The sequence below is a fragment of the Fundulus heteroclitus genome, chromosome 9 (genome assembly GCF_011125445.2).
Source record: "Fundulus heteroclitus isolate FHET01 chromosome 9, MU-UCD_Fhet_4.1, whole genome shotgun sequence".
Classification (NCBI taxonomy): Eukaryota; Metazoa; Chordata; class Actinopteri; order Cyprinodontiformes; family Fundulidae; genus Fundulus; species Fundulus heteroclitus.
The window spans coordinates 5,558,813-5,586,424 of NC_046369.1; the positions used below are offsets into that span (position 1 = coordinate 5,558,813).

Genomic DNA, 27,612 nt, shown 5'->3' on the forward strand with positions numbered 1-27,612 from the left:
ATATATATATATATATATATATATATATATATCACAAACAGTATTACAACATACTGGTGTGTGGTGCTATATTTGAAACAGCCAGTAGGGGGAATAACTGTGTTAGCATGCAGCTCAATACAATATTTTGACTTTTTTTTTCCAGCCTCAATATATCGTTATATAAAAATACTGAATTTCATTTTTAGACTAAACCATTTGCTTTTCAACTACTCACAAATCATATTCACCCATGAACCACGTGAAAAACATGACCACTGTGGAGAAATTCTTCATTATTTGATGTAACTTCTTTTATAACTCTTGGCTATGTAGTTTCATCTGGAGTCGAGTAGATGCATATTTACTGTACACATACACAATTAAAAAAAGGTAGTAGAAAATACAGTCTCTGTATGATTATTATCTGTTAGAATAACATTCTTTATATACTTTGCTCTCAATAATAGCTTATGTCCAAATATGAAAAAAAAACAATGTTGTTAAAGAAAATAGAAATAATGTTATATTTAATATATTGAAAAGGTAGATCATGTGCTTAGTATTTTGTTAGTTTCTATTAAGATGCAGCAGTTCAGAAGTTTCCCCCCGTATATGTTCCATTTTTTTTCTATCCTCACCCTGTTCCCCGCTTAATCAGCTATTGGCTGCAATTCTTGCTACAGCAATTTCTTATTTTCAACTTGTTCAACCCTTATTAGTCATTTGATCCATAGGACATTATAGCAGAGACATACAAAAAAAAAAAAAAAAAAACGCTCCATTCCCAGAGGTCAAAAAGGCAGCTCCATGCTTATCTTATACAACATCACATACAGTGTTAAGTCTTGCTTTTTTTCCCTTATGTTGATAGGAAGAGGATCATGGAAATAGAGGCAGTTGTTGACCTGGAATGGTTTGGAAAACTGTAGAACTCAGAGGAGGTCTGCAGCAGACGTGGGCTCAGACGCATGAGATTTTAGAAGACCAATGATGTCTTGATGAGCAGCTGCTTCTGCCACCGACAGTGCTGTTTGACCATTCTGGGGAAAAGAACGGAGACACAATGTTGGGTTCAGACACGACACGTTGCAGTGGCTTTTGTAATCCTCACAGTGGCAGTGTTGTGCTAGTTTATACACAGCCAGCTCTAGGACTAACTCACCTGCCCTGATCAGAACATGAGCAGTCTCATGTAAAGCCTTACAATTTTCTCTTTCCTGAAAGGCTTAATTGATACCAGCCAAGATAAAAAAAAAATACATAAAATGAATCATAAAGTGACCTGTGTGAAATAATGTTGACTATATCTTAAACAATTACGACCAAAATGAATAGAATGTTTTGAAACTGCTATTTTTATCAAATATTCTGAGCCAAAAAATACAAAGAATTGGTCAGTTTTTATTTTCTTTTTTACATACAGGTTAGTGACATAATCTACAAACTACTGACCTCAAATATACCTTGTGACACATTTTCATAGCATGTATTTTGATACTATGGTAAACAAGATAACAGCGGATTTCATATAAACACTTTAAACTGTCTTCAGCAATGCGCAATCAAAACCATATATTTAATTTCAATTCATAGTAGAATGTTAAAATAAATCTCTGATTTGGGACGGCATTCTGTAAGTCAAGAAAAGAAAACAGCTGTTGTGCTATTGCTAAAGCTAAAGGACAAACGTCTGTTTCTTCAGCCAAACAGTTTTTGAAATAAAAGTAAATGCTACAGCACCTACTGTACATTCAATGCTAAAATGAGAAGCGATCCTACTAAAAGCTTTTTTAACTGTTGTGACGTTAAATAAAGATAACTCGGCTTAAATCAAATCTCCCGTTGTTCCTGTTTACATACAAGCTACCTCTAGCACTGCTGTACAGCTAACTGCAACAGAAGGCTAGAAAAGTAACGTCTTAAAACTCACATGACCCAAAAAAGTTGTTTTCTAACATTCTTTTATTTTTTGATAGCTTTTAATATACCATGATATTATACAGAGGATGTTTCTAGATAATTGGCCGGTCGTAGCCACTCAGTTGCAATAGACAGTAGATGTAGAGAAAACATCTGGATCAAATATCTGTGCGTAGCTTCAGCCACACTTGTTGTGACTAAAAGTAAAACTATCCTTACTCATAAAATATGACACTTAAATATGAAGCAACGTCAAATATATCCTACTGAAAACATTGTTTGCCTGTTATTGGCAATTACTAACCACTAGGCTGCTGTTGTGGTATTTGTGAGGAAGCATAGCAGACACCTGCATCACCAGTTAAACATCTGTCAGAAACGGGAAGTTGGCCTTGTGGAGGGTTTCGCACCCCCTTAGACTTCACTTAAGAAAAGGTTACATGTAAAACTCGAGCGACGTCAAATATTGTTTAATATGTTTTCATTAGTGGAGATCCTGTAATCGGAGAACAGAATCTACACCAGATTCTGTTCAGCTAAATCCTGCCCATGGCATCGCAGCTGAAGAAGCCGCAGTGAAAATTGCACATTTTCGTGAAACAATGCTTTAAATGTAGCTCTAATGTTTATGAACCATTTATTGCCTGTTGAAATGTGGCAACAATTTAGACCAATTGTGTCCAGTTGGTGCAGTAGTGCCTGAGCATGTGGCATTATTATAGGTGATTATTAACCACCGACCAGCACTGTTGAACTATTCATTTAGATACAGGCCAAACATCTGTTTGATATTTATGGAAAAGTTGAGTTGACAAGGTTTTGAATCCACCATGTTGTGGCTGAAAGTGAAAGCAACTTCCCTCAACAGAAAAAAAAAACTAAACAATGGGAAAAAATATTCAAAACAATGTTTGTTTATTTTAATCATAGATTCTACATTTCACTGTGTATAAAACATCTCAGACCAACTATTTATTTTTTCCCGCTTACATCAAACTAGCACAGCTAGCTGCTATAATGAAGAGCAAGCATGAGATTTTTAGGACTTATGTAAGCCAGTGCTTCAAATGTTGCAAGATAGTTTGATTCATTTATTGGTTTTTGATATATAGAAGTCTTTTAGGCAGATAACTATTACGGCGTGCACAATATTATTGAGGATACTGCTTTACAACTGCCGTTTAATAGGCACTATGATAAAAGTTGCCTCCGCAATGACTCATGCTGCCGGCATTCACTGCATGTGTAAATGTCTAAAACGTAAAACCACAGAAACAAGGAAATGCCTGCTGCGAGGATTAGTTTTGTAAATTATTTATGCATAATCTGCCACAGCACCCTGTTAGAAAAAGGACGATTTTTCTATGTGCATGTTATCAAGCATTCCAACCAGGCTCCACTAGCAATTTGGAGCAAATGAGAAAGCCTATTATGAGCCTGTGACCTTGTGGTTAACGGCCTCCGTAACCTGCCGCTGTGAGAACAAATCTCTCCAAACACGAGCACTTGGAAAGCCATCTCTTTACACTGGGAGAGGTGTTGTGTACTTGACACCAAGACATCAATCAAAACTAATAGAGCGGTAAATTTCCACAGATGACGCCGCAGACAATGTTCTGTGGTAATATTCGTAACTTCCTACATCTATCAAGCAGCGAGTCATGGCAAGTTACTCCTATAATCAAAGGCTAGGTATCAGTTGATGTAACAAATGAGAGCAGGTGAAGCTGCATGCTGAGAGAAAAGCCAACCACAGTGGAAGTCCTTGCCTCATTCCAGGGCAAATATTCTCCATCTCACGTTGTGTTGTGAAACATTGTTTTGAATGTTTATGGTGCATTTCAAAATGGGTAGGTCAGCTCCTTTCCGTACATTTTAGATTGTTTGTTTCCACCTCAAAATATAAATTGTGGTCTCATTATCTCAAGCAGCAAATCATTGACCAATAGTACATATTTGGATTTTTGAAGGACTATGTAGACCATCATGCATTTTATTTTATTTTGTCAATATTGTACATTTCTTTATTACCTATGTGAATCCAGCCTACAACAAAATTCCTCTCACCTTAGAAAAAGAATACCGTAATATGAGCTACAGCTTGAATAACCTTTGCATATAACATATAAAAGTCTATTATCTAGGGACAAACTTTAATGTGTAAGTCAAACAGGAGTGATGTGATCAGTAATCTACTAAAACGTGAAAATGATTAATGTTGAAGTGAAGCAGTGAACTGAATTAGATTAAAATTCATGCTTCATGCAAAAAACACATCATGGTGAGAAATACAAGTGAATTCCTTCTGAGACCGCTGCTGAGTCTGTCTCTGCACTGTTTTATACGCGAAACATCTCATGTCCCTGAGCGATGTTGCTCCCCATTTCTTTCCTGTATCAAGTATGCCACGGCTCACTGCATCCACACTGGCCTGATAGTGGCAGTGCATGAATCTTAGGGTGGCCTTATTCTCTTTAATTCCTGCATATGTAAAGAACTGCATTTAAATGCGGAGAAAGCTTATTAATGCAGACATCCATTGTTGCATGTTTACCGTTACATTTATGATTTTCTACAAATATAAAACAATGTTTTTCAGTTGTGCAACTTTATTTGTGTCACAGCCTACTAGCCAGGCTTTTTTTTGTTTTTGTTTTTTTTTTGTTTTTGTTTTTTACAATATCAGAATAATACCTAATCTCCTAACTCAGCAGTTTACTGTAAATCTACACTGCCTTTCAATTTATAATGAAAGTACTATGAAAAGTATTGTCACCTGTTTTACACAGCTTTGCCAGTTCTCAATTAATAACTTATCTTTAGAAAAATGTCTTTAAAATGTCCCATATACTATAAAAAGTGCATTTAAAATATTTTTTCTAGGAGTGTCGGCAAAACAGTGTTTCATATTTATTTTGGATCAAAGTTAAAGTGCTAGTCTGTGAAGATGGCTTAAACATCTTATGTTAGCAGTTAGCACAGTGAGGTGCCCGACTGTGGCTCGGGGGAGAGAGTAGTTGTCTTGAAGTCGGAAGTTTGTGGGTTAGATTTCCCGGTCACATGTTGATGTGCCCCTGGGCAAAGCACATAACCCTGAGTTGCCTACCAACCTGCATGTCGGTGCATGAATTTGTTAGTGAGTGTGATAGGGTGAACGTGGCAACAGCGTAAAGCGGTTTAAGTGGTCAGTGGGACTAGAAAAACGCTTTATAAATTCAGTCTATTTACTATTTCAGTCCAATTAATGCCTCTGCCACGTTAAGGCTAAAGGGTTTCCAAAAGGCTTCTAACATTTCCAAACCAAGCATGTTCCATAACAAAATGATAAAACAGAACTAATTTGCTATATTCTGCTTAAAGTCTTGCTTCTTCCCAACTTAAAGGAACATGTCTCAACATCCATCTGTTGTTTTCCGCTTGGATGAGATTGGGTTGCTGGGGGAACCGGTCCAGTAGAGAAACCCAGGTATTTTTTCCCCAGCAGCATCCTCCAACTCATTCTGGGGGATCCCAAGGTTTTCCCAGGACAGAAGGGATATATAGTCTCTCTAGCAAATTACAGGATCTTCCCCAGGGTCTCATCCCAGTGGGACGTGCCTTGAAAAAACCCAAACCTTCTCTCCCTTGCTCAAGGGCCCAGAGTGAAAGACTGAGTCTGCATGTGAAACGTTCTAATTAGAGCCCCTAGCTCCTGTTCCTTGACCTTTCATGGGTTCAACAGTTAGAACACTGTTGTGGGGAGCAAAGGAGCTTTGGATTGCTGTGTCGATTTCGGACAGCCTTTAACTCTGACGTCATTAAGCGACAGAAATGCACATGGATGATTCTAGTGAAATCCGGGCGTACAGCCTCTCGAAAAAGAACTACAAAGTGTGAGCTCTCTTCTCTCTGGACATGTCTGTTGATTTCTGTCAGATGGGCTGTGCTTATACGTCATGTCATGCAAGGGATTGTGGGATTCCTTAAAGCTTCTTAGCATCGGTAAGGGACATCGCAAAGATCCCTATGCTAAAGGAGCTCTGAGAAGAAGCTTTACCCACCTACTTCTTAACTGACTGCACTATTCGGACAGCACTCATCATGGCGATCACTGAGGTACTTCTGCCTTACCTGAAGAGGCCTTACCTATTAGACCCTTTGGATGCAGTCCTCTCCAAGATGCAAACGCTCCGCTCCCTAACCACTAGGCCACCACTCCAACCCAATATCCAGAGCCTTCCACCGTCTGACAATGTCCTCAGTCCCGGGTCCGCAGTTCGCCTCCCAAAGCATACGCAGGTTAGGATGGTCTCTATTCTCCCTTTTCTGAGTCGCCAACCTTTTTTTCCAGAACTTCCTTAAGGCCAACTGAAAGTCTCTCTCCAGAGTCTCTCCAAATGACTCCCAATCCTGAGTTTTAGCCTCCACAAGCACAGAAGCTGCTGCCCTTCTGGCTGACTGGTAGCTGTCAGCTCCTTCAGGAGTCCCCAAGGACCGACAAAGCCCTAAAGGCCCCCCGTCCTCAGCTTGACAGCTCCCATCACCCCTGACGTCTCAGCATTTCATAGAAAACACTGTTTTCTGTAAGAAGGGTTATTGTTGATTTTTAAACCCCGCTTACTGATACTGTAATTACAGTAGCTAACTTTGAGTCTTCTTCACTCAGTAGGAGTGTCCAGGCCACAGATTGTTGTTTTTACTGACACCTGGTATTGCCTAGGTATGGTGTGTTTAATGTTTGGAAAAAATTGGATTATTGAACGTCTGACCAGGTTGCCACTGGTCAGAACCAATCAGGTAGAAAATTGGCCAATTGTGGTAGCGAGAAAATTTCTAGGTCCATCTTGAGTTCGACTCAGTTATGTTCAGTCACTTTATTTCCACTCGCCACATGCAGTAAACAGGTATTGGTATATTTTTCAAAAAGAATAGTAGTGATTGTTAAAGCAGATTAAAAACATCACATTAATTGTGCTGTTATGGTGGATTTTTTTTAATTGTCTTATTAGCTGTGATGTCCTGTGTCAAACCAGCTGTGGTTCAAAATCTGTTATTCAGCTATTTTGTATTTCAGAAGCAAAAAACATTTTTGAATCCACCTTAAACTGCCTCACAGCAATCCTGTTTACAGCATATTTTAAAGCTCTACAACATGACAGCGCACCTTATCTGTGAGCCCGATATCACAGCGACCTGTCTCCAGCAGCAAACAGGCAATGTGCGTGTGTCCGTGCTCAGAGGCACACATCAGGGCCGTGGATCCTTCGCTGTCCTGGGCATTCACATCCGCGCCACAGCTCAGGAGCAGCTTCACCATGGCAACACGACCGTGGCTCACGGCGAGCATCAGCGCGGTCTGGCCAGCCTGGAGAAACAGAGGAAGAGAGAGGAGGAGGAGGCAGACGAGACTTAGGAGTTAAAATAGGGCACAAGTGAAAGTAAGACACGGAGGTGGGGACGCGTTCTGAGAATGTGTGGGAATGTGAAGAGGGGAAGGGCAAGAGAGCGCGTAAAGGCCACATTTCTTTTTGAGAATCCAGCTTAAAAGATGAGAAAAAATACATAACTTGAGAAAATGTGAAAAAAATAGATCAATTATCCGCGCATTGTCTATACCAGCAGGGTCTCAGAAGGGCCAATACCTTTCTGCAGCAGTCATTGAGTGAGAGGTGGGTTCACCCTGAACAGGTCACCAGTCCATCACAGGGCAAACAGCCTAACACACACACCTAGCTTCAAGGGGCAATTTAGAGAGACTAGTTAATCTGGTTTTCATGTTTCTGGACTGTGGAAGAAGCCAGAATACCAAGAGAGAACCCAGGAGAACGTGCAAACTCCATGCAGAAAGACTCAATGCCAGGATTTAAAACTAAGGACCTTCTTGCAGCAAGGCAACAGGGCTAATCAATACACCACCATCATAGCCCTAAATATCAATAACTTTATTTCAACATATTTGTGATACCTTTGCTTTTAGGGGTTCTTGTGCAGCAAAAACTGCAGTTACACATTTATAATAAGTTTAAAGTCAATTATTGTTGCAAAGCTGGCTTTAATGACATCTCCACCAAATGCCTTTACCCTCTCGGTGTATTTGTTTTTTACTTTGCAGGAATTACACCTTGATATGGTAAGTAGAAACCCTCCCTTTTCCTTTTACACAAAATACAGGAAAATCCCAAACATCTAAACCTAACATATATTCCGAGAGGGCCGCCTACTTACAAAAACAAATGTTTAATCAAAACTCCAAATACCCCTGGAGGATTTGACTAATTTGGATTTGGCACGAGTTCTGGAAATATAAAATTGTTATCAATAATGTCGCCTTCTAAAAAACAATAATTTTACTGAGCCTTTTTTGACAGATCAAGTATTACTTAAAGCGTATGTTGCACTCCGCGTTACCTGTCTGGAGCGTGCATTGACATCGCCGAGTTTTAGCAGCTGCTCAGCCACCTCGAGATCGTCCGGGCTCTCCGCAGCCGTCAGGGCAGCCAGCATCACTGGAGTATAGCCCGCCTTGTTCACATTATCTGTTTCACAAAGACCTAGAAGAATGCAAAAGCGCTTGCTTACAAGCCAATCTATTTAAAATATTGGCTGTTGCGGCGGGCAAGTGTGTAGGGCTTAACTCACCGGTGTCCAGCAGCAGCTTGACCACAGGGAAGTTAGAATGCGACACGCTGTAGTGAAGAGCCATGTTCCCATTGCCGTCGGTCAAGTTAACGACGTATGGCAGAAGAGTGGGTGTGGTAAGTCCCACTCGTCTCAGGTATAATCTGACTGTATCTGCCTGGGAGTCTTTCTGACTGGAGACCTTGAACCACTCCTGATAAAGCACCACCAACACCTGACGCTGCAGAGAGAGAAAAAATGCTAAATTTGTCTGTTTCACAAATTTATATTACGAAGAAATAAATATAGAAGAAAAATTAGGGCTGGGCAAGTTAACGCGTTAATTTTGCGTTAACTCATTAGACTATTAACGGCGATATTTTCTTTAACGCGCATTAACGCATGTTGCTCACATGCTTTTATTTTGTGAAGGTCTGTTGCTGCGGTGTAGGGGTTTGAATCAGAACAGTAGGTGGCGATAATGCGCCAATAACCTCGCTGTCAGCCAAACCTCTGATTCAGAGGAAGAAAGGTGCTGGCCGGAAAAACACTAAGCCGACATGCGGAAGGCGGTGTTTCCCGCAGGAATTTGCTTAGGCGAGGCGGTGAGTTGGCGAACGGAACAAGTTTTGTGCAGAGCGGAGCGGGGGGGGGGGGGGGGGGGGGTCTGCATCGACGCCGTCGGTGAAGTCGCTTCTCGTTTCAAAGTATCCATGTATTTTTGCCTGTTTTCCCCCTGCCATTCACTATATGCGCGCGAGAAAGCAACAACAAAAAACCGCGTGTCAACGTCAAATAAACGCAAGCATATCGAGTTAGCAAGCATTTCAGTTTAAAGTTCTTCCAGCATCGAATATGACAGAAACAAGTTAGTTGTAACCACTGCCAAGTTAAACTTTGGTATTGAACATAAAATGGTAATGCTGCTCCCTGCTGTTACCTCAGAAATTGCCTGTTTTTGGTAGATTTTTCCCCATAAAGAGAATTCCCTGTCAGTGGCAATAAGCTTTAATTTATTATTATTGCTATTTTTTGTTTTACATGTTTAAGTTGAGCTTTACACTAAATATGTGTTACTGATAAGTGCTACAAATGTTACAACACTTTTGTTCATATGGTAGCAGAACATTAAAATAAAAGTGCTCTTTACACTACTTTTGAATTCATTCTTGGAGTTTGTAAATACAATGCGATTAATCGCGATTAATCAGGCAAATTATGCGATTAATCGCGATTAAATATTTTAATCGTTGCCCAGCCCTAAGAAAAATACATTCTTTTAAACATGTTTTATAATGTGATTAACAGAAAAAAAACACCAAACTAAGTACAGCTAAAGAATACCTTACCATTTCTTTATCTGGGGACGAAACCTCTTCCATGCGATCCTTTACATACACGCAAGCATCGATGAATCCTTTGTCAACTTTCTCCCTATAAAAAAGAGATGACACATGAAGGAATACTTCTGACAAACCGAACCGACTTCTTAAGTATCAATTAGCATGCAAAACATCTGTTCTTTCCTGCTGTTTTCTAATGAGCTTAATTCCCTGGTGTTCAATGTGGAAACAGGATACAGCCCGTTAAAGTGTGCATTAACTGTTGAACAATTTCACTTTGAAATGAGAGTGGAATATAAAAGTACCTTGAAACAGTCTTCATACCTCTTGAACTTATCCACATTTTGTCACATCAGAGACACAAGCTTTAACATATTTTATCAGGATTTTACGTCACAGGGCAATGCAAGTAGCACCTACGGTTTCCGTGAAAGGACAACGATGTATGGTTTTCAAAGTGTTTTTTACAAATAAAAATCCTGAAACTATGGCGACCTTGGTACCTGTATAAATTAAAGTGTAGAAGTCACCCGGTTGGGAAATAAAGGTTTTTCTTAAATATGTTCAGCATTAATACAGTTGGTCTCTGAAAGCCTAAGAGGTTTGTTTGAGAGAACAGTAAATATTTTTTTTTAAAACCACATGTAATCTTCTCTACAATTCACAAATATACCCTATTTTGTGTTTATCTATCGCACCAAATCCTAACAAAATGCATTACAGTTTGCGGACGCAACCTGACAAAATGTGGAAAAGGTCAAAAGATACGATTACCTTTTAAGTGCACGGTCTATATATTTGGGGGTTGAACGTTGACCTAACAGTAAATCTTTACTTCACTGGTAGAAAGATCTAGAGCTCTCGTCTGTCTCACCTCTCAGCCTCCTCTTCCTGCAGGAGCTCATGGCCGCCTTCTAAACCCAACAGGCTCCTCTCAACCTCTTTCTCTTCACCCACATCACCTCCTCCTTCAGCAGCAGCAGGAGCAGCGGCAGCAGCAGCAGCCTCGGCATCTGCCCCCAGGATCTCGGCGGCCTCCTCTGACTCCTTGTCTGTTTCCTTCTCTGCCACTACTTCTGATTTGTCTTCCTCTTCCACTTCTACTTTTGACTTTTCATCTCCGCTGGAATCCTCGCTTGACGTCGTCTCGTACCTAGGAGAGGAAACATGAATGTTTACCAATGCTCAAAGAGCTTTGGGCTTTCGTGATGAACGATCTTTTGAGTTTTATTTAAAAAATTAGAAAAACATAAATACATAGAAATCTATACCAGACTTTGTCAGTAACAGGATGTGCGTGGAGTTTAGAATAAGAAGAAGGCAGCCACATTAAAATACTGCTTAATCAGTTGAAGCCCAAATAATATAATATAATCGGTTGTCCATGTAATATTCCGGTTTTAGTTCTGGTTTATGTTATTATTTTTAGTTTTCCTCCTCTCTCCTGTTTTGATTGTCTGGTTGTTTTGAGTTCTGTCTTGTTTGGGTCCTCGTTTTGTTGGTGTCTATTTGGTCTTATTTTCTACCGTAGGGTTTTGTCCATCAGTCAGTGTGCTCTTTTTATCACTTCCACCTGTTTTTGTTAATTAGTCCCGCCCTGCTCCCCTGTTCCGTCACCTATTTAAGCCCACCTTAGTTATTTGTCTGTTGCCAGAATGTCTTGTGTAGTTCCCTCCCGTCTGCTTGCGGTAAGCACATCCTAACCTCTGTTATTTTACCTGTCCATCTGCTAATCCGTGTCTGACCTGTTTTTTGCCCTCCTGTTTTTTGAGTCAGTTTAGCTTATGTCTGGTCCTGTTTGATTCCCGTATGTTTCCCTTTTTGCCTCCTGGATTTTGTTATTAAACCCCTTTTTCAACACTCAGCTCCGTGTCTGGCTCACATTTGGGTTCAATCTCCTCGATTCATTACAGTCCATTATCAAAAGTATGTTTGGATTTGAAGCCTTGGTCCCAACATCATGCAACATATAAATATATTCATAATTATCTGTAGAAATGTTTGTGCACACTTAAATGCAACCTCAGACAAACACCTCCTTGTTCCACGAGGCAGGGCTCGCCATTTAAAGCTCGGGTGGACGATGGTGGGGTGTGTATATGAGTGTGGTCACTGGGGGGCATCATGAAGGCACCACTGTGAGGCCAGTGATCAGATAAGTCTTATGATGAATGCCATTGATTCATTCGTGTTTGAGCACACACACACACACACACACACACACACACACACACACACACACACACACACACACACACACACACACACACACACAACGACAAGAGGCATTCATGGGACCGCAACATTCCCTGAATTCCTGAGGAGCTCAAGACAGGGCAAGGTTAGGGTAGACGATCTGAGGAGATGGAATTAAAACAGCCCACTTCCCGATGTGGGGAGAAGTCTCAAGGTTGTCTGACCTGTTTGTCTCACTGTCAACATCTGCCCAATTATATTTGAAGGTGAAGTGTAATACTTGTAAATAAGGTCATGGACAAAATTGTTGGTATCCCTCTGTTAATCAAAGAAAATAACACAATAATCACTGAAATAAAATGGAACTGACAAAAGTAATAATAAATAAAGATTTACTGAAAATTAACCAATGAAGATCAGACATTTCAATTCAATTTGATTTTATTTATATAGCACTAATTCACAACACATGTAATCTCAAGGCACTATACAAAGTAATTCAATCAAATCATACAAAATGGTCAAAAGGTTTCTCAGTAGATTGTATCAAGTCTTGACAAGCAGCATTCACTCCTGAAAGAGCGTAGAGCCACAGTGGACAGTTGTCTGCATTGTTGATGGCTTTGCAGCGATCCCTCATACTGAGCATGCATGAAGCGACAGTGGAGAGGAAAACTCCCCTTTAACAGGGAGGAAAACCTCCAGCAGAACCAGAACCAGGCTCAGTGTGAACGCTCATCTGCCTCGACCAACTGGGGTTTACAGAAGACAGAGCAGAGACACAGAAAGCACAGAAGCTCACATTGACCCAGGAGTACTTTCTATGTTATATAGTAATCGCGGATGATCTGTCTCCCTGAATGATGTCACAGCTAACAGAATGCCAGACCAGGTGTACCTACTATGAAGAGAAAAATGACAGAGAAGACAGAGAACAAAAAGTTAAAAGTTGAAATAATAACAAACAATGCAAATTGGAGAACAGTAAGAGAACTCAGCAGAGTAAGAAAGGTAAACCCTGACATCCTACAGCAACCTAAGCCTAGAGGTAGCTCAGGGTAATATGAGCCACTCTTACTATAAGCTTTGTCAAAAAGGAAAGTTAAAAGTAGACACAGTGTCTGCCTCACGGACATTGCTTTTGAATTGTGGTTCAACAGAATCAATTTTAAAAATAAACTAATGAAACATGCCTGGATAAAAATGATAGTACCTGTTACTTAATATTTTGTTGTCTAAGCTTTTGAGGCAATCACTGCAGTCAAACTATTTATGTATCTGTGAATGAAACCTCTGCACCTGTCAACAGGTATTTTGGACCACTCCTCATGAGCAAACCGCTTTAGTTGTCTCAGGTTTGAAGGATGCCTTCTCCAGACGGCGTGTTTCAGCTCCTTGTATAGATATTCAATAGGGTTTAGATCAGGGTTCATAGGAGGCCGCTTCAGAATACTCATATAGACGTTCTTGGGTGGTTCTAGCTGTGTGTTTTGGGTCATTATGCTGTTGGAAGACCCATGACCTACAACTGATACCAAGCCTTCTCACACTGGGTAGCACATTTCACTCCAGAATGCCTTAAAAGTCTTGAGATTTCATTGAACCCTGCACAGATCTGGGAAACCCAGGGCCAGATGCAGCAAAGCAGCCCCAGAACATAACCGAGTCTCCTCCACGTCTCACAGAAGCAACCGTGTTCTTTTCTAGGTGGGCTTTAGTTTTGGATCTGTGAACATGGAGCTGATGCGCCTTGCCAAAAAGCTCCAGTTTGGTCTCATCTGTCCATCTGACGCTTCGTGGCTTTACATTACACATTGTGGCAAATTCCAGTCTGCTTTTTAATGATTTGCTTTCAACAGTGGTGTCTCCCATGAAGTCCACATTGGCTGAAACAGTGACGGATGGCGCGGTATGACACTGATGTACTCTAACCTTGGAGTTCAGGTTTAATTTTTTTAGAGTTTGTTCTCGGCTCTTTGGTTACCATTCGTAAGATATATCTCCTCAATTTGCCATATTTTCCTCCCCTTGACCATGTCCAGAGAGGTTGGCTAGAATCCTGTGGACCTTAAACCTCTGCATAATCTGTGCAACTCTCACAGGAACATAAATCTGCTTGGAGATGGTTTTAGCCTTTGCCTTTAACATGTTTGTTTATATTTTCCTTCTAATCTTCTGAGACAGCTCTCTCCTTCACTTCCTGTGATCAGTGTGGTAAACACCATGTCACCCAACCGCAAAGTGACTACATGAAACCCTTCAAATGCTAATTAGAGAACACGCCTCAGTTTAACACGTCCCTATGGTCAAATTATTATCTTTTCTTTTAATGATTCTGTTGAACCACAATTCAAAATCAATGTCTGATTTTCATTGGTTAATTTTCAGTAAATTTTCATTTATTATTACTTTTTTCAGTTTCAGTCATTTCAGTGACCATTGTGGGATTTCTTTTGATTAACAGAGGTGTACCAGCAATTTTGTCAATGAATGTACATGCACTGTAAAGACTAGCGGTGGACTCATTCAAAACTCAAACATTTTCATTATGAGCTGTTCTTTGCACTTACCATGAAAATATATTATTGATGAGAGCAACTAACTGTTGAAGTATGTCTGCGGCTCAGTTTGTAACAGCAAGGAAGGAACTGAACTTACATGAAAACAATCTGAAACAACTCGGCCGAGGTGAGCGGGTCATAAAACATTGAAGCTCAGGAATGTGAGATCAGGAATGCAGGAGTTAAATAAATTTACTAGGGGCAGCTATTTCCTTGACATGCAGCACATAATACCTCTCAGGAATTCCAGACAAAAAGAAAGCCCTGAGAAGTGCACTTATCTGGGATTAAATGTCAGTGTGAAGCATGGAAAGGGCTCAGATTTGTTTTCCAATTAAAACTGGATATCAATTTGATACAGATGTAAAAGTGAGATAGCATAGATGAATGTTTAGAAAAAGAAACTCTTTTGTCCAGAATAATTAAACTTTTATCTTTCTTCTTTTTTTTTACTTTTGAGAGTGTTACAAACTTTATAAAGTAAAAACTGCAGGGATGTTGACCTAAGATAAGATAAGAAGAGACTTACAAGCCACTTTATAATCCACATCTACTCAACTTCTCTTTATCACCAGTAACAACTCAACCGATCCCATGGCACCAACTAGGTGTGGTCAAAACGATTTGCTAAAGTTCAAACCAAACATCAGAATGGGAAAGAAAGAGGATTTCAGTGACATTGAACGTGGCATTACTGCTGTTTTTGGGAAGGCTAGTTACAGAGAAACTTTAATTGTCAAAAACAATGAAACTATCCAGTGAGGGGCAAGTGTGTGGCTACAAATGCCTTTTTTTGTGTGTGTCTGAGGTCAGTAAAGAATGGGCCGGCTGGTTCAATTTGAGAGAAGAGAAACAGTAGCTCAAACACTTGTTACAATCAAGGTCTGCATAACACTATCTCTGAACATCCAACACATTGGACCTCGTGGCAAATAGCAAATCATCTCGAACTACTTTTTTCAACTTAGCTTTTTCTCAGTTCAACAGGGCATCTGTGTGGTATTGTGAAACAAATTATTCACATCATGGATGTGCAGCTGGCAAAACCTTGGCAGCTGCATGATGCACAATGCCAATATGAACCTAAACTGCAGAGTGTCAGCTTGTTGAATGTATACTGCCATACATTTGTGTAGTTCTGAAGACAAATGGGGTTCAGGCCAGCACTGTCAAGGTTTACCTGGTGTACCTAATAAAATAGTCAATGTATGCATATTCCGAGCACATCCACGCTTTTTCCTAAAGCCTTTACTCAGCAGGATCCACCCACCTGTTCTCTCTTGAAAGACAACTGGAGGGCATACAGCCACCTCAGGTTTCTTTAGATGCAAAAAGGAAGTGACTCTTTTTGAAACACCCATAGGTGGCTGCCGTCCTCACAATATGCCTAAAGGAGATCTCATCAACCATTCATAGACTCATAATGACCATGTGCACGAGAGAACCAATTAAATTATTCCAGGTGTGTCAGAGATACGGCCTCCAGGCCAATGCTGGCCCGTCAGGGTGTCCAATTTGGCTCTTTGTAAAAAGTTACAGAGAAAACATCAAATGCAATTTTTTGGTAGAAATTAATGCCGTTCCTAATCTGTCCACTGGATTTTACACTATTTTAGTAAGCGTAAGAGAGAGACATCACTTCAAGTCCCAGAAAATATGGCATTGATGCAACTAGCCTGCCAATTTCAATAGAGGAAGACGGTTGAGAACGATAAGGCAATTTTGCCTTTCATTAAAGCCTATTTTACTGCTATTTTGTTGTCAAAATCAAACTTTCTTCTTCCGTCATTATCCAAAATGTTGCTGTCAAAAAGGTAGAAAATGTAGCTTTTCAAGAAAAACGGACCACTACCTATCTATTTAGAGAGGAGAATGTGACACCTGTATGTTTGGTGTGTTCACAGCAAATGTCAGTGATCAAGAATGCATTATTTGGCACCACTATGAGACTCATTATGGCAAAAAATACAAAAACTTGCAAAGTGAACTAAGACAAGAGAAGATAAATGAATTGTTAGGAGAAGACAAAAGACACCAGCGATGCAGCAGACAAAAACTAGCACCTTAATAGCCAACAAAATAGCATTGGCATCAAAACCGTTCTCTGAGGGTGAGTTCATGTAAACATGCATGCGGAAGGATGCAGAAATTGCGTGCCCTGAGAAGCAAACGTGTTTTTGCAGACATAAGCCTGATGCAGGTAGGATTTCAGACTTTTCTGCAGATCTGGACTGATACAAAGTCAGGTCATTTATTGCATTTTCGGTTGCAATTGATCGAGAGCACTGACTTTACAGATGTGGCTCGAGTGGCTGTATTTATTCATGGTGCAGATGAGACTTTGGCTGTACTGTATTAAAAGAGAAGCTTGCTTTTTAACCTCTGTGGGAACTGAAAAAAAAAACATTGACTCCCTGTGCAGCTGCAGAGTTGGTTATGTCTGCTGCTTTTGTTTTTCTCTTGCTGGGACTTGGGAAATTTCCATCAAACACTAGAGGGTAAAAAACTGTGATGTGACATCTTGCATGAAAAAGACACTGGTATATAAGGGTCTAAACTGTTTTTTTTTAGATAGAACAGAATGGAGGAGGTTAGATCCTACCAGACCTTTTCCAGGGACTATGTCCCTGCTGTTCTCCTTATGAGAGGACAATAAGTTCTGGCTTTGATCAAATCACCGATCTTTGTTTTGGTAATTAATGCAATGTGAGAGTTTTTTTTTCCTCACAACAGCTGTCACCAAGGAGTCCCTGAAGTTAGCACTCATGACGTTGGACAGGGTCAAAATGGATTGGACCCGCGGTACGAGGTTGGCTACTGATGGCGTGCCATCAATGATCGGGGAAAAAAGCAGGTTTGTAACTAAATTCAGAGAGAAATTAAAGGCTGTAAACCGAGGACATGATTTTTGGACATTCCACTGTATTTTGCATCAGGAGGCGTTGTGTTTCAAGTTGGTAGAAATAGGGCTGCACGATATCAGGAAAAGTTGCAATATGCGATAATATTTGTAAATGCTGCGATAACGATATAGCTTCTGATAAATACAGAAAAAATAAAGCGTTAAAGCCAATCTGCTTTAAGATCATAGCCAACATAGACCCCATATAATGAGTAATCTATTCAGCTACAAAAAAAAACCCAAAAACATTCATCATTTCCATCTCAGACACAAGGCTTTTATGACTGTCCGACTTGTGATATTTTGGGAATAAAACAGCATAGCTGTAGTTTCTTACCAGCTTTACCACCTCTTTATCTTAAACCTTTCATGCTGCATTAAACAACAAACATCACTAAACATAGTAGGGGCTATGAGAGCCTGAATGCAGATTGCTTAAATAATTAGCTGACACTTATTGCACTCCAGGCAGTTCTTTGCGATATGCAAATTGCAATCCATATCGCGATGACAATAAATTTGCGATATATTGTGCAGCCCTAGGTAAAAATGGGTCTTGGAGGTAGTTGTCCGGACTGTTAATTTCGTCCAATCCAGGAGTCTGAATCGGCGTCGGTTTGACACCCTCCTCAGAGTTAAAGACATTTATTTTGGAAGGCCATACCACACTGAAGTCTGGTGGTTAAGCCGAAGTGCCGTGCTGAGGTGCTTCTTTGATTACTAAAGGAAACTGGACAGTTCATCGAGACAAAAGGCAAGCCAGTATTGTAATTTCAATCCCCAGAATGTCTGCAAAAAATTGCATTTTTTTTGGTAGATATTACAGAGCACTTAAATAATTTGAACAACAAATTGCAGGGTTGCACGAAAGTTGCTACACATGTGCATTCAAGTTGAAGCTGAGGCTGTGGGAGACATGGATCACTACAAACACAAAATAAGAGGATTTCTGCGTGAATTTGAGCTACAGTTTTAGGTCTTCGGTGAACCCGAGACAGAATTTATAGTTTTTTGCTCACCGTTTACGGTCAAGGATTCTGATATGCTTGTTGACATCCAACTAGCAATTATTGGCTTGCAGCGGGATTCGGATTTTAAAGGACAATTTTGACTCAGCGGGCTTGGACACATTTCATCAATATCTCTTCCCTGGGTACCCCAAATTGACGACATTTACTGTGAATATTTTGTACATGTTTGTGACTACCTACCTCTGTGAACCGTTTTTTTTTTTTTTTTCTTCATTAATGAGCATCGATAAAACAATAAACGCACTCAGTGCTCACACACCAGCACTTAAATGTCATTCTGAAATTGGCTGCTTTTCAGTATTTGAGCCCTGGTATTGATGCACTTGTGAAAACTGAGAGATGCCAAGTTTATGGAGCAAGCATTATCGGAAGAAAGCCTAATTCCTCTAAAATGCCGCCTGACTTTTGCACCAAAAAGATTAAAGTTGTATAAAGAGGAATACTTTTTATGAAAATATTTTAAAACATTGAACATTATGCAAAATAGTATCTGTCAGCAGCTTCCATATAAAATAATTTGGTTTGGTGGAACTCTATTGGTCTTACTCTAGCAATTTATGTTTAAAACATGGCAGAGGAATAACTTTCCACTTCAAATGGTCAGGATTTTCACATAGTGGTGGAAATTTTTAAAATAATTTCTAGATCTTGACAAGTTATTTTAATCATAATGTAAAATTCTTTATGTTTCAGTTCCAGATACAGTACCTATGAATAAAAGTTTTGCGCAGATCCACCGGGATATTTATGTTAAACTGTATATGTTTAAATGATAAATTTATGCACAAGTATTGTTGAAATTGCACTGAAAGATGCAAGAAATCCTAAATAGTTCATAATGTGTTCCACAGAAAATTTGTTCAATACATGTGGACATTTAAAGTATGTTCTTGTACTTAGTTGCACTAAAACATATTATTTATAGGTAATTTTGATGTGATTCAACTGGCCCGGACCATTTGAGATTGGATTGGGGCATATGTGGCCACTGAACTAAAATGAGTTTGACACCCTTGATTTATTCAGTACCTATTGCTCAGTACCATTCCTGATGGTTTGAATGTAAAATCAGCCTTTTGGATCAACTTTGACTTCACCCAAATATAGCAGAAAGCATCTCCATCACTGCTCCCCTTATCTGCCAGCAAATCTCTTCAGTAACCCCTCGCAATCTCCCTCTGCAGGTAATGTCTTACCAGACCATGAGATATCACTCCACTTAAGACAGCAGCTCGCTCTGAAATTGGAAATTCCAAATTTGTTCTTTCCGGTTGAAGACCGTGGGCATAAATCTGAGAAAGCCAATCTTTCATCCTCGCTTTTTCACCCTAGACTAAAAACTGTCCATCTTCTGTCCACAAGTCTCGGTTTAATGAAGCCATTAAAACAACCACATCTGAAGAAAAACTGTAAAGAGGCAACTCAAAAATGCCTAGATTGAAAATCCCTGGAAGTCGAGGGCTCACTCCATTTGTACAATGTCCCACAAACCTATAAATCAAAATATACATAAGACTTCACTGCAGCATGCAGAAACGTTTGCATCATAAGTGGGATGCTGATGAAGCGAAAGATTTTTACCCTCCATTCACCCCAACAAACTTCAGGTTTTTCTTGGCTCCCTTGCTCCCCTGCTTGTCAGCAACACCATTTTTCTTCATAATAGATTTGAGGCCTGGAGAGAAGAGAGAGAAAAAAGGGAGAGAAACACAAAGTGAGAATAGCATGTTTCTTTAAATTTAACTCATGACTCTCACGCTGAACCACAGAGGAATTTTGGGCTGTTATTTATTTATTTATTGTCAGATTCAACTAGTAGTTATTAAGGTCCGTGTGGTGTGAATTTGTTTTAACACCTTTTAGCGCTTCTTTTTGGGTTATCTCTTAATCTGTTACAACCAAGGGTCCATCTAATCAGTAGAGTCCACCAGAATTTACTTTAGTCTTAGTATCAATGCAGCTGTTGTGTGAAGGCCTTAAAGGAACAACATGGAGCTCTGTAAATGCCATGAGACACTGGTGATATGTTTTCCTTTAGCATGGACAGGGAAACTGGTCAGAGGTAAAGCAAACATGGCTGAAGTTGAGTACAGGGCAATGTAGGGGGGGGGGGGGGGGAGAAAAACACAAGTTACAAGGTGCAAAAGACTAGAGGCAGGGTCTAGTGTTCACCTTTGGTAGATTAATGGCCTAAAACCTGAAAGCAGAGAGACGATGCAATGATTTAGATCAGATAAAAAATGCTTGGCTTAGAACAGCCCAGTGACTGCCCAGTCCTAAATCCAACTTAGAGTCTGTGGCAAAACGTGAAAACTAGTGTTCACAGATGTTATCCATCTTACCTAAACGGGCTAAAGGAAATTTAGCAAGCAATGATGCGCAAAAATCTCAGTTTGTAGATTCGCAGCTTTGATTTTAGCAAAGGTAGTTCTACAAAGTATTGACAAACTCCTTGTGAATGAAATGCACCCTACACTTTCTTTTAACAGAACAATCCTTTTACTTTCACTTAACCGGTAATTTATGTTGGTCTGTCACAGAAAAATCCCACAATGCATGTTTGAAATGGACCAAAATGTGAAAAAAATGAAGGGTTGTGAATGCTTTTCTAGGGCACTGTATTCTTGAAACCAACCATATTTAATTGCAAGCCGACGAGCTGATCTGGAAATCATTTGACAGCAGAGGAAAGGAAAGCCAGAGTCTTGTTCATGCAGCTATTCAAACTAATGAAACTGGAACAATGTGTCATGGGGAATTGCATTATGTAGAGACATAAGAGATTACTTGCATGATGACAGATACAACAAAAAATTACCCAGCTGAATTAAATTGAGTCATTTAATAAAAACACACAACAACATGCTGTACAAGTATCTCCCAATTCAATTTGCACCAGTCAGCACTATTCACCTCACTGACAACGTACAACCTTGACATTGTCAGGTCTACTTATGTATGTAGTAACTGTCGAATAATTGATTCTGCATTGGCTCTTTTGCTGACTCCACTTGGCTCTAGGCCCAGTATGGCTGTCTTAGCTGTGCCTGACAGCAGATGTAGTGCCTTGGATCCATAATGTTTTATCCAAGTACAAGGATGTGGCTTTCCGCCAAAAACCACCACCTAAAAAGATCCGAGACGAATGGTGCTTTTAGATCAAGTATCTCTCTGGAGACAGCAACAGAGAGTGGGAAGCTTAGTGCACATTTGAAATTTGAATACGTCCTCCTGTTGAGATCCAATAAATGCAAGCTTGCTTTTAATAAACACGGTGGTTTTATCTTCCCTAAATTCGGCTGCTTTGATCAGTTTGATTAAATCAAGCTTACTTGTGGATGCTCCCAAGGCTTAATTTGAGTTTCAGGTGAGTAGAATGGGGGGAAAACACCAGCAGTATCATTAGAGAGGTTTAATATGTGGACAAATGCATAAATAAACGCTGCAAATCCTAAATCTGTGCATATAAATCCTGGCATATGCACTTTGTTTGAGCACAGTGCTGTACACAATCCCCCCTGCATTGAACTGCATGTTAACGGTTGTCGTTAAAAAATGTGGTTGTGTGAGCTCCAGCTCCTGGCTCCATCCCCAACAGTTGAGACATCAAGGGAAGAAAGAGAGGCACCATCTGTTTGATGTATGTGTGAGGGTCTCTGCTTGAGAGTCCACTTGACTGTTGATAAGCATGGGGCCACTTTCCTGCATGAATGAGTGTTTGTATATTATGTCTGGGAATAAGAAATAACTATTTGATGTGCTCTAGGGGGTCAAACAACTATGCCGTTCAAGCGGCGCATGATAACTTACGTTTTTTTTTCTTCCTTCCCAGTGATGGCACCAAGTCGTTAATATATTTAAAGGAAAACAGCATGTGCTGCATTTAGATGTACAAAATGTGCTTGCACAACAGCTATAGGTCTTAACTAAAGCTTGTAAAGTACTTTACATATGATAAAGAAATTAATAGGTGAAGTATTCAAGACATAGAATGCCTTGTGAAAAAGTATGTTTTAATATTTTGCCATATTCAAAGCACAAACTTTAACATAGTTTATTAGGATTAGGCCTGATGGACCAACACAAAGTATTGCATAATCATGAAATGGATTTATCCCTCAGAACATTAATTTGACAATGTATTGAGACATTGTCAAATTAATGTTCGGGGTATCTCTGGCAGCTTTGCGCGTTTAAAGACAGAGATTTTTGCTGAATCTCAAAAAGAGTCTCATACCCAGTCAGGATGGAAGCTCAATTAAATCTAAGTCTTGGATTTCACTAGACCATTCTAAAACATGAATATGTTTTCATCTAAACCTGTGCGTTGTCACTCTGGCTGTGTGTTGTTTTCCTGCTGGAAAGTGAACATCTGCCCCATTAATTACTTTGCTGCCTGTAACAGGTTTCCTGCCCTGTGTTTAACTTAATTAATTTTACAAAAAAACTACATAAATCAAAAAACCCTGAGCAGTTTTCCTGTCCTTGCCAAAAAAAAAAAAATCATCCTCACAGCATAAAACTGCCATCACCATGTTTCAATATGGGGATGATGCGTCAACCATGATACAGGTTTTGTTTCTACCGCATATCGGGTTTTGAATGGTAGAAACGTTTAATTGTAATCTCATCTGACCAAAAATAAATAAACAAAACATTCTTCCATGTGTTTTCTGTGCCCCTTGCAAGGCTTGTAGCAGATAAAAAAACAAGGTTTCTTAAGACTTTCTTCCTACAATGGCTCTCTCCTTACCCCTCTTCCATTAGTCAGTGACTAATACCAATCACTAAACATTCTGCCTGCTGAGCAGTGGAGTTATGCACCCTATCCAGAGTTACCATGGGCTTATTAGCTGTTTTGAATAATTCACATCCCTAACATATTGACAACAAATTTGCAGCTTCATATCTCTTGATCTCTTGTGTTTTTTCAGCCGGTTTGGCTGTGTAATCATCTCCTAATAAAAACATCAGGAAACAATAGAATGAACAAAACTATGTAAATAAGCCAGCATTTTCGGAGTGGAACATGTAAAGCTCAGGAGATCCTTTAAAAATTAAACAATAACAACAACTGCTACCCAAAGGTTCCAATTAATATCTAATGATAAGATACGCCATGATCATTCATTTGATATTTGATCAAGACTTGATTTGACAGCCTTTCTCCTGAGTGGAGTGTTTCTAATTACATGAATAGGCCGGTGGGGTCTCTGGTTACTGGCGCAATGAGCATGTCATAAAAACTCAGTCCTGTTGTCAGTTTCATGACGAGACTCTAACGTCTGCTGACAAATCGGTTTTTCATGCAGGGTGAGGAGTTCCACCTGTGCCACAGACTAACACAACAGAAATCCAAAAAGCACTCAAAGCGCTCTGACAACGTTCGGCTGCTCGTTTAGCCTTCAACAGAACGGAAAGAAACTCTGTGTGCATATCAATATTAAAACTCCTCCTTGATATGAGATCACAAGGAATGCGCTGCAATTAAGCAGTGTGGCTAATGGAATAACAGGGCTTTGTGAATGGGTAATATGTGAGAGAGGAAAATATTCAGCTCATTGTCAGACAGATAAGCAGCTTCGTACCTTTGGATACATGGCGTGCCTACCTTGCTCTTGCTGTTTGCTGGTGGCAGCTGCTTTCTGGCCTGGGGAGTAGAAGGCAGAGAGCACACTGAGGGAGCTGACCAGTTGGCTCTGAATAGAACTCATTTTGGAAGCACCAGACTTCCCCGCTGGTTTTCCAGCTGCTGCAGCCGGGACGCCTTTGCCTGTGGGCTTTGCTGGGGTTCCCTTGCCTGCTTCTGCCCTTTTAGTTGCTGTCTGTTTCGGGGCACTGGGGCTCTCCTGTTGGCTGGCCGTCTGTTGCGCTCCTGAGCTGCTCCCCAGCTGTGCCCACTGCTCCCCGAGAAGACCTGTTATCCGAGTTACGACTTGTCCCAAAGCTGCTGGGGATGTTGGTGACTCGCCAGAACCTCGGCGTGCTGACTGAGAGTCGGCAGATTCCCGTCTCAACGCCTTTGCCTCACTCGAAACACGAGTCTGAGCTGCTTCGCTTGATCTCCTTCGTGGCGGTTGTGTCTCACTGGCATCTTTCTGAGATGACAGAGCATCGGTGGAGCTTCTACGCAAGCTCTGAGAGTGAGATTGTGTATCACCTGACCCTTGGCGAGTTTGACGGGTCTTGGTTTCCCCTGATTCATGACCAGAAGTTTGTGATACACTGGATCCTCTCTGTAGTGCTTTCTGCTCTTTTGAGTTCCGACGAGAGGTCGTTTGAGACTTTGTGTGGGGTTGAATGGTTTTGGTCTTTGTTTGGATTTCCTTAGGGCTTGAAGAAGCGCTTTGAGATTCACCCTGAGGTTGTGCATTAGACTGCTTCTCGACTAACTCATCAGGTGGCTTCTTTGCTTGACTACTGTCTTGAACATGAGGCACAGATGGTGGTTGATCATTTTCGTGTGGTTCAGAGGGCTGTGCTGAAACCTCAGCCTCCAGTTGGAGTGCAGTCTGAACTTTTGTTGTGGTCTTCTCAGCTTCAGGTTGACTGGATTCCATACAGGAGAGCACGGGTACAAGATGAGGTTGAGGAGGTAATGGCTGTGTTTGCTCCACTGAGGTCTTGCGGCCTCTCTGTGGTCTAACAGGAGCTAGGGCCTTCACAGCTGAATTTTCAGCTATTACTGCAACAGCACAAGGGCCCACATTTTCTTTGACTGATGCACACACAATTTCCTTGTCTTCGTTTTCTTTGTTTTCTGTTGTCTCTATTTCAGTATTTCCAGGTTCTATTTTTTGTACGCTATTGGATGGGTCAGTGTCATTAATTTTTGAGTCACCTTGTGCAGAGCTCACTTCAGTCTTAGAATCATCTATTACAGAGACTGAACTGGGACACACTTCAATCTTCATTCCAGTATCTGAATCTAAAGTTTGCTCAACAATGTCTTCAAAATCTGTAACAAATGTCTTTGTAGAAACCTCTACTTTAACTGTTTCATTTGTTCTTTCACTTTCTGCAGTGCTACCGACAGGATGACCGATATCTCTTTGCACACTGCTTTCTCTTTCACCCATTAGACCTCCTACTTCTGCATTTAGGGACGACTTGTCCTGCCGTCGTTCTGTCTCTGTTTCGGTTTGCTGGTCGCTCCTCTGTGCTGCCTCGGTCTCTGTGACTCTGTCCACAGTGTTCAGCCTTTCAGTCTCCGTCCCTTGATCTACACTACTGGCCCTTGGTCTCTGTGGATGGTCTGTTACTGTCTCTCCCTCTGTCTCCGTGACTTGGTTTACTCTTTCAGCAGCAGGTGTCTCGGTCATCTGATCTTGAGTGATAGCACTCTCCGTTATTGTGCCTCGTTCCATACTGTTAGCTCTGGGCCGAGGTTGTATTGCCGCTGTTAACTCTGCCTCAATTTCTGTTTGCTGGTAGCTAGTGTCAAGTTTACTAGTCACTGTTCCTCGATCTATACTTCTAGCCCTTGGCTTGGGTACAGTCACTTCAACCCAGATTTTATCTGTATCTGTCCCCTGATCTATTGTAACAGGAGATTCTGTCTCTGTTTCTTGGTGGCTGAGATCTAGCCTCTCCGTAACTGTTCCAGCATCTATGCTTTCTCTTCTTGGCCTCTCAGTTGCTTGTGTGGTACAGATTTCCACTCTCATTCCTTCACTCATTTGCAATATTCTCTCCTCTTTTGCTTTGTTCTCTTCCATTTGTTCCTTCAAAAGAGCATTAGTCCTCTCTAGCTCCTGGCTAGCCTGTGTAAGTTTTGCCTCCAGTATCATTAGCTTCTCCTCCAGCTTCAGCATTCCATTTTGGTCCTCCTTTAATACATTACTTTCTCTGAAAATCTCAGTTTCTTTTGCAACAATGTCTTTTTCCTGTGACAGTCTACCCACTGCATCATCCAGCAGGCTCTCTTTTTGTTTGTCTACTTTCTCTGATGGTAGAGTTTGTTTTTGATTTGTGGGAGCCTCTCTCTGTTTTGGTAGTTCTTTTGTTCTTTTTGTCTCCTTGTGTGTCTCTTCCACATTTACTGGCAATTGCTCAAAAGCAACACCTTGAGTCGGTTGAATTGCCAAAGATAAATGGAGACCTTCTGAAGGTCTTTGTCTTTGGGGTTGACTGTGTTCCCCTGTCTCAGAAGTTGTTGCTTGTGCAGAGGGTGATGTGGAAAGTTGAGACTGTGTTTGTATCTGACGTAGTAGCTTCTCCCGCTCCTCCCTCAGGGAGAAGATTTGAGCCTTTAGTTCTGGGATAGTTTTGACCTGTTCTTCCAGCTCTCTGACTCTTTTTAGTGCCACTGTTATCTGCTGGTGAAGACCTGCCCGATCCTGCGGAAGGCATCGTCGTTCCAGTATATCTGGAGAGGCACGGAACATGTTCTCTGTTGATCCATTTTCTGGCGTTCCCGTTGTGCAATCAGGGCTGCTTGAATCTGAACCTTTCCTCTGCTGCAGGGTGACAGGCATTGATGACGCTCTGAGGAGGTTTGGACGACTTTGAAGGACAGCAGGTTTATCTTCAGTACCTTCAACACCTGTGCCAGGTTCATCTCTGGATTTATTTGAAATATTTGCAGTTCCTTGACCAGTTGTCAATCTGCTGCTATGACTAGATATTGCCCCTTCACTTGGTCTAAAGTCAAATATTTGTTGGACCTCTGTCACTCGTGATTTGGGCTTTGGCCCTAAGGTAGATGTCCCAGACCATGCCCCTTCCTTAGGGGGAGGCCTGACTCCATGTCCAGGAAGGCTAAAATTTCTAGGCAGAGTGCTGAATTTAGCTGGGCCCTTCACCCTCCTCTGGATGTGGACCCTCTTGATGGTGTTGCCTTTTTCAATATCGTCCACATACTTGAGGAAGTCAAGATCCAGATGGAAGCCATAGGGAGTCTCCACTGAATAGGGCAGCTGCTTCCTCTGTACACCGCCCTCGGTGGCTTTGGACTGGAAGCCATTCGCTATAAGGAATTACAAAAGATATTAATTAATTCCGTAAAAAAACGAAACTGGTAAATATTTCCAAGTAGTGTGCAATTACTTTGCAAAATGAACATAAATCACATCTGAGAT

At 40.8% G+C, this 27,612-nt stretch overlaps 1 protein-coding gene across 3 annotated transcripts in view; it reads right to left on the minus strand.

Annotated features, from left to right (window-relative positions):
- Positions 1–751: 751 nt before the first annotated feature.
- kank4 (KN motif and ankyrin repeat domains 4) overlaps positions 752–27,612 on the minus strand; it is a 117,219-nt gene continuing 90,358 nt past the window's right edge. For all 3 annotated transcript variants that reach the window (XM_036140897.1, XM_036140896.1, XM_036140898.1), the window contains exons 3-10: positions 24,144–27,500; positions 20,114–20,207; positions 10,717–10,995; positions 9,849–9,933; positions 8,521–8,740; positions 8,290–8,432; positions 7,046–7,246; positions 752–1,022 (exon numbers count right to left, since the gene is read on the minus strand). In XM_036140897.1, the coding sequence (XP_035996790.1) occupies positions 915–1,022; positions 7,046–7,246; positions 8,290–8,432; positions 8,521–8,740; positions 9,849–9,933; positions 10,717–10,995; positions 20,114–20,207; positions 24,144–27,500 (4,487 nt within the window). In that variant the 3' untranslated portion in view covers positions 752–914. The remainder of the gene's footprint in view (positions 1,023–7,045; positions 7,247–8,289; positions 8,433–8,520; positions 8,741–9,848; positions 9,934–10,716; positions 10,996–20,113; positions 20,208–24,143; positions 27,501–27,612) is intronic.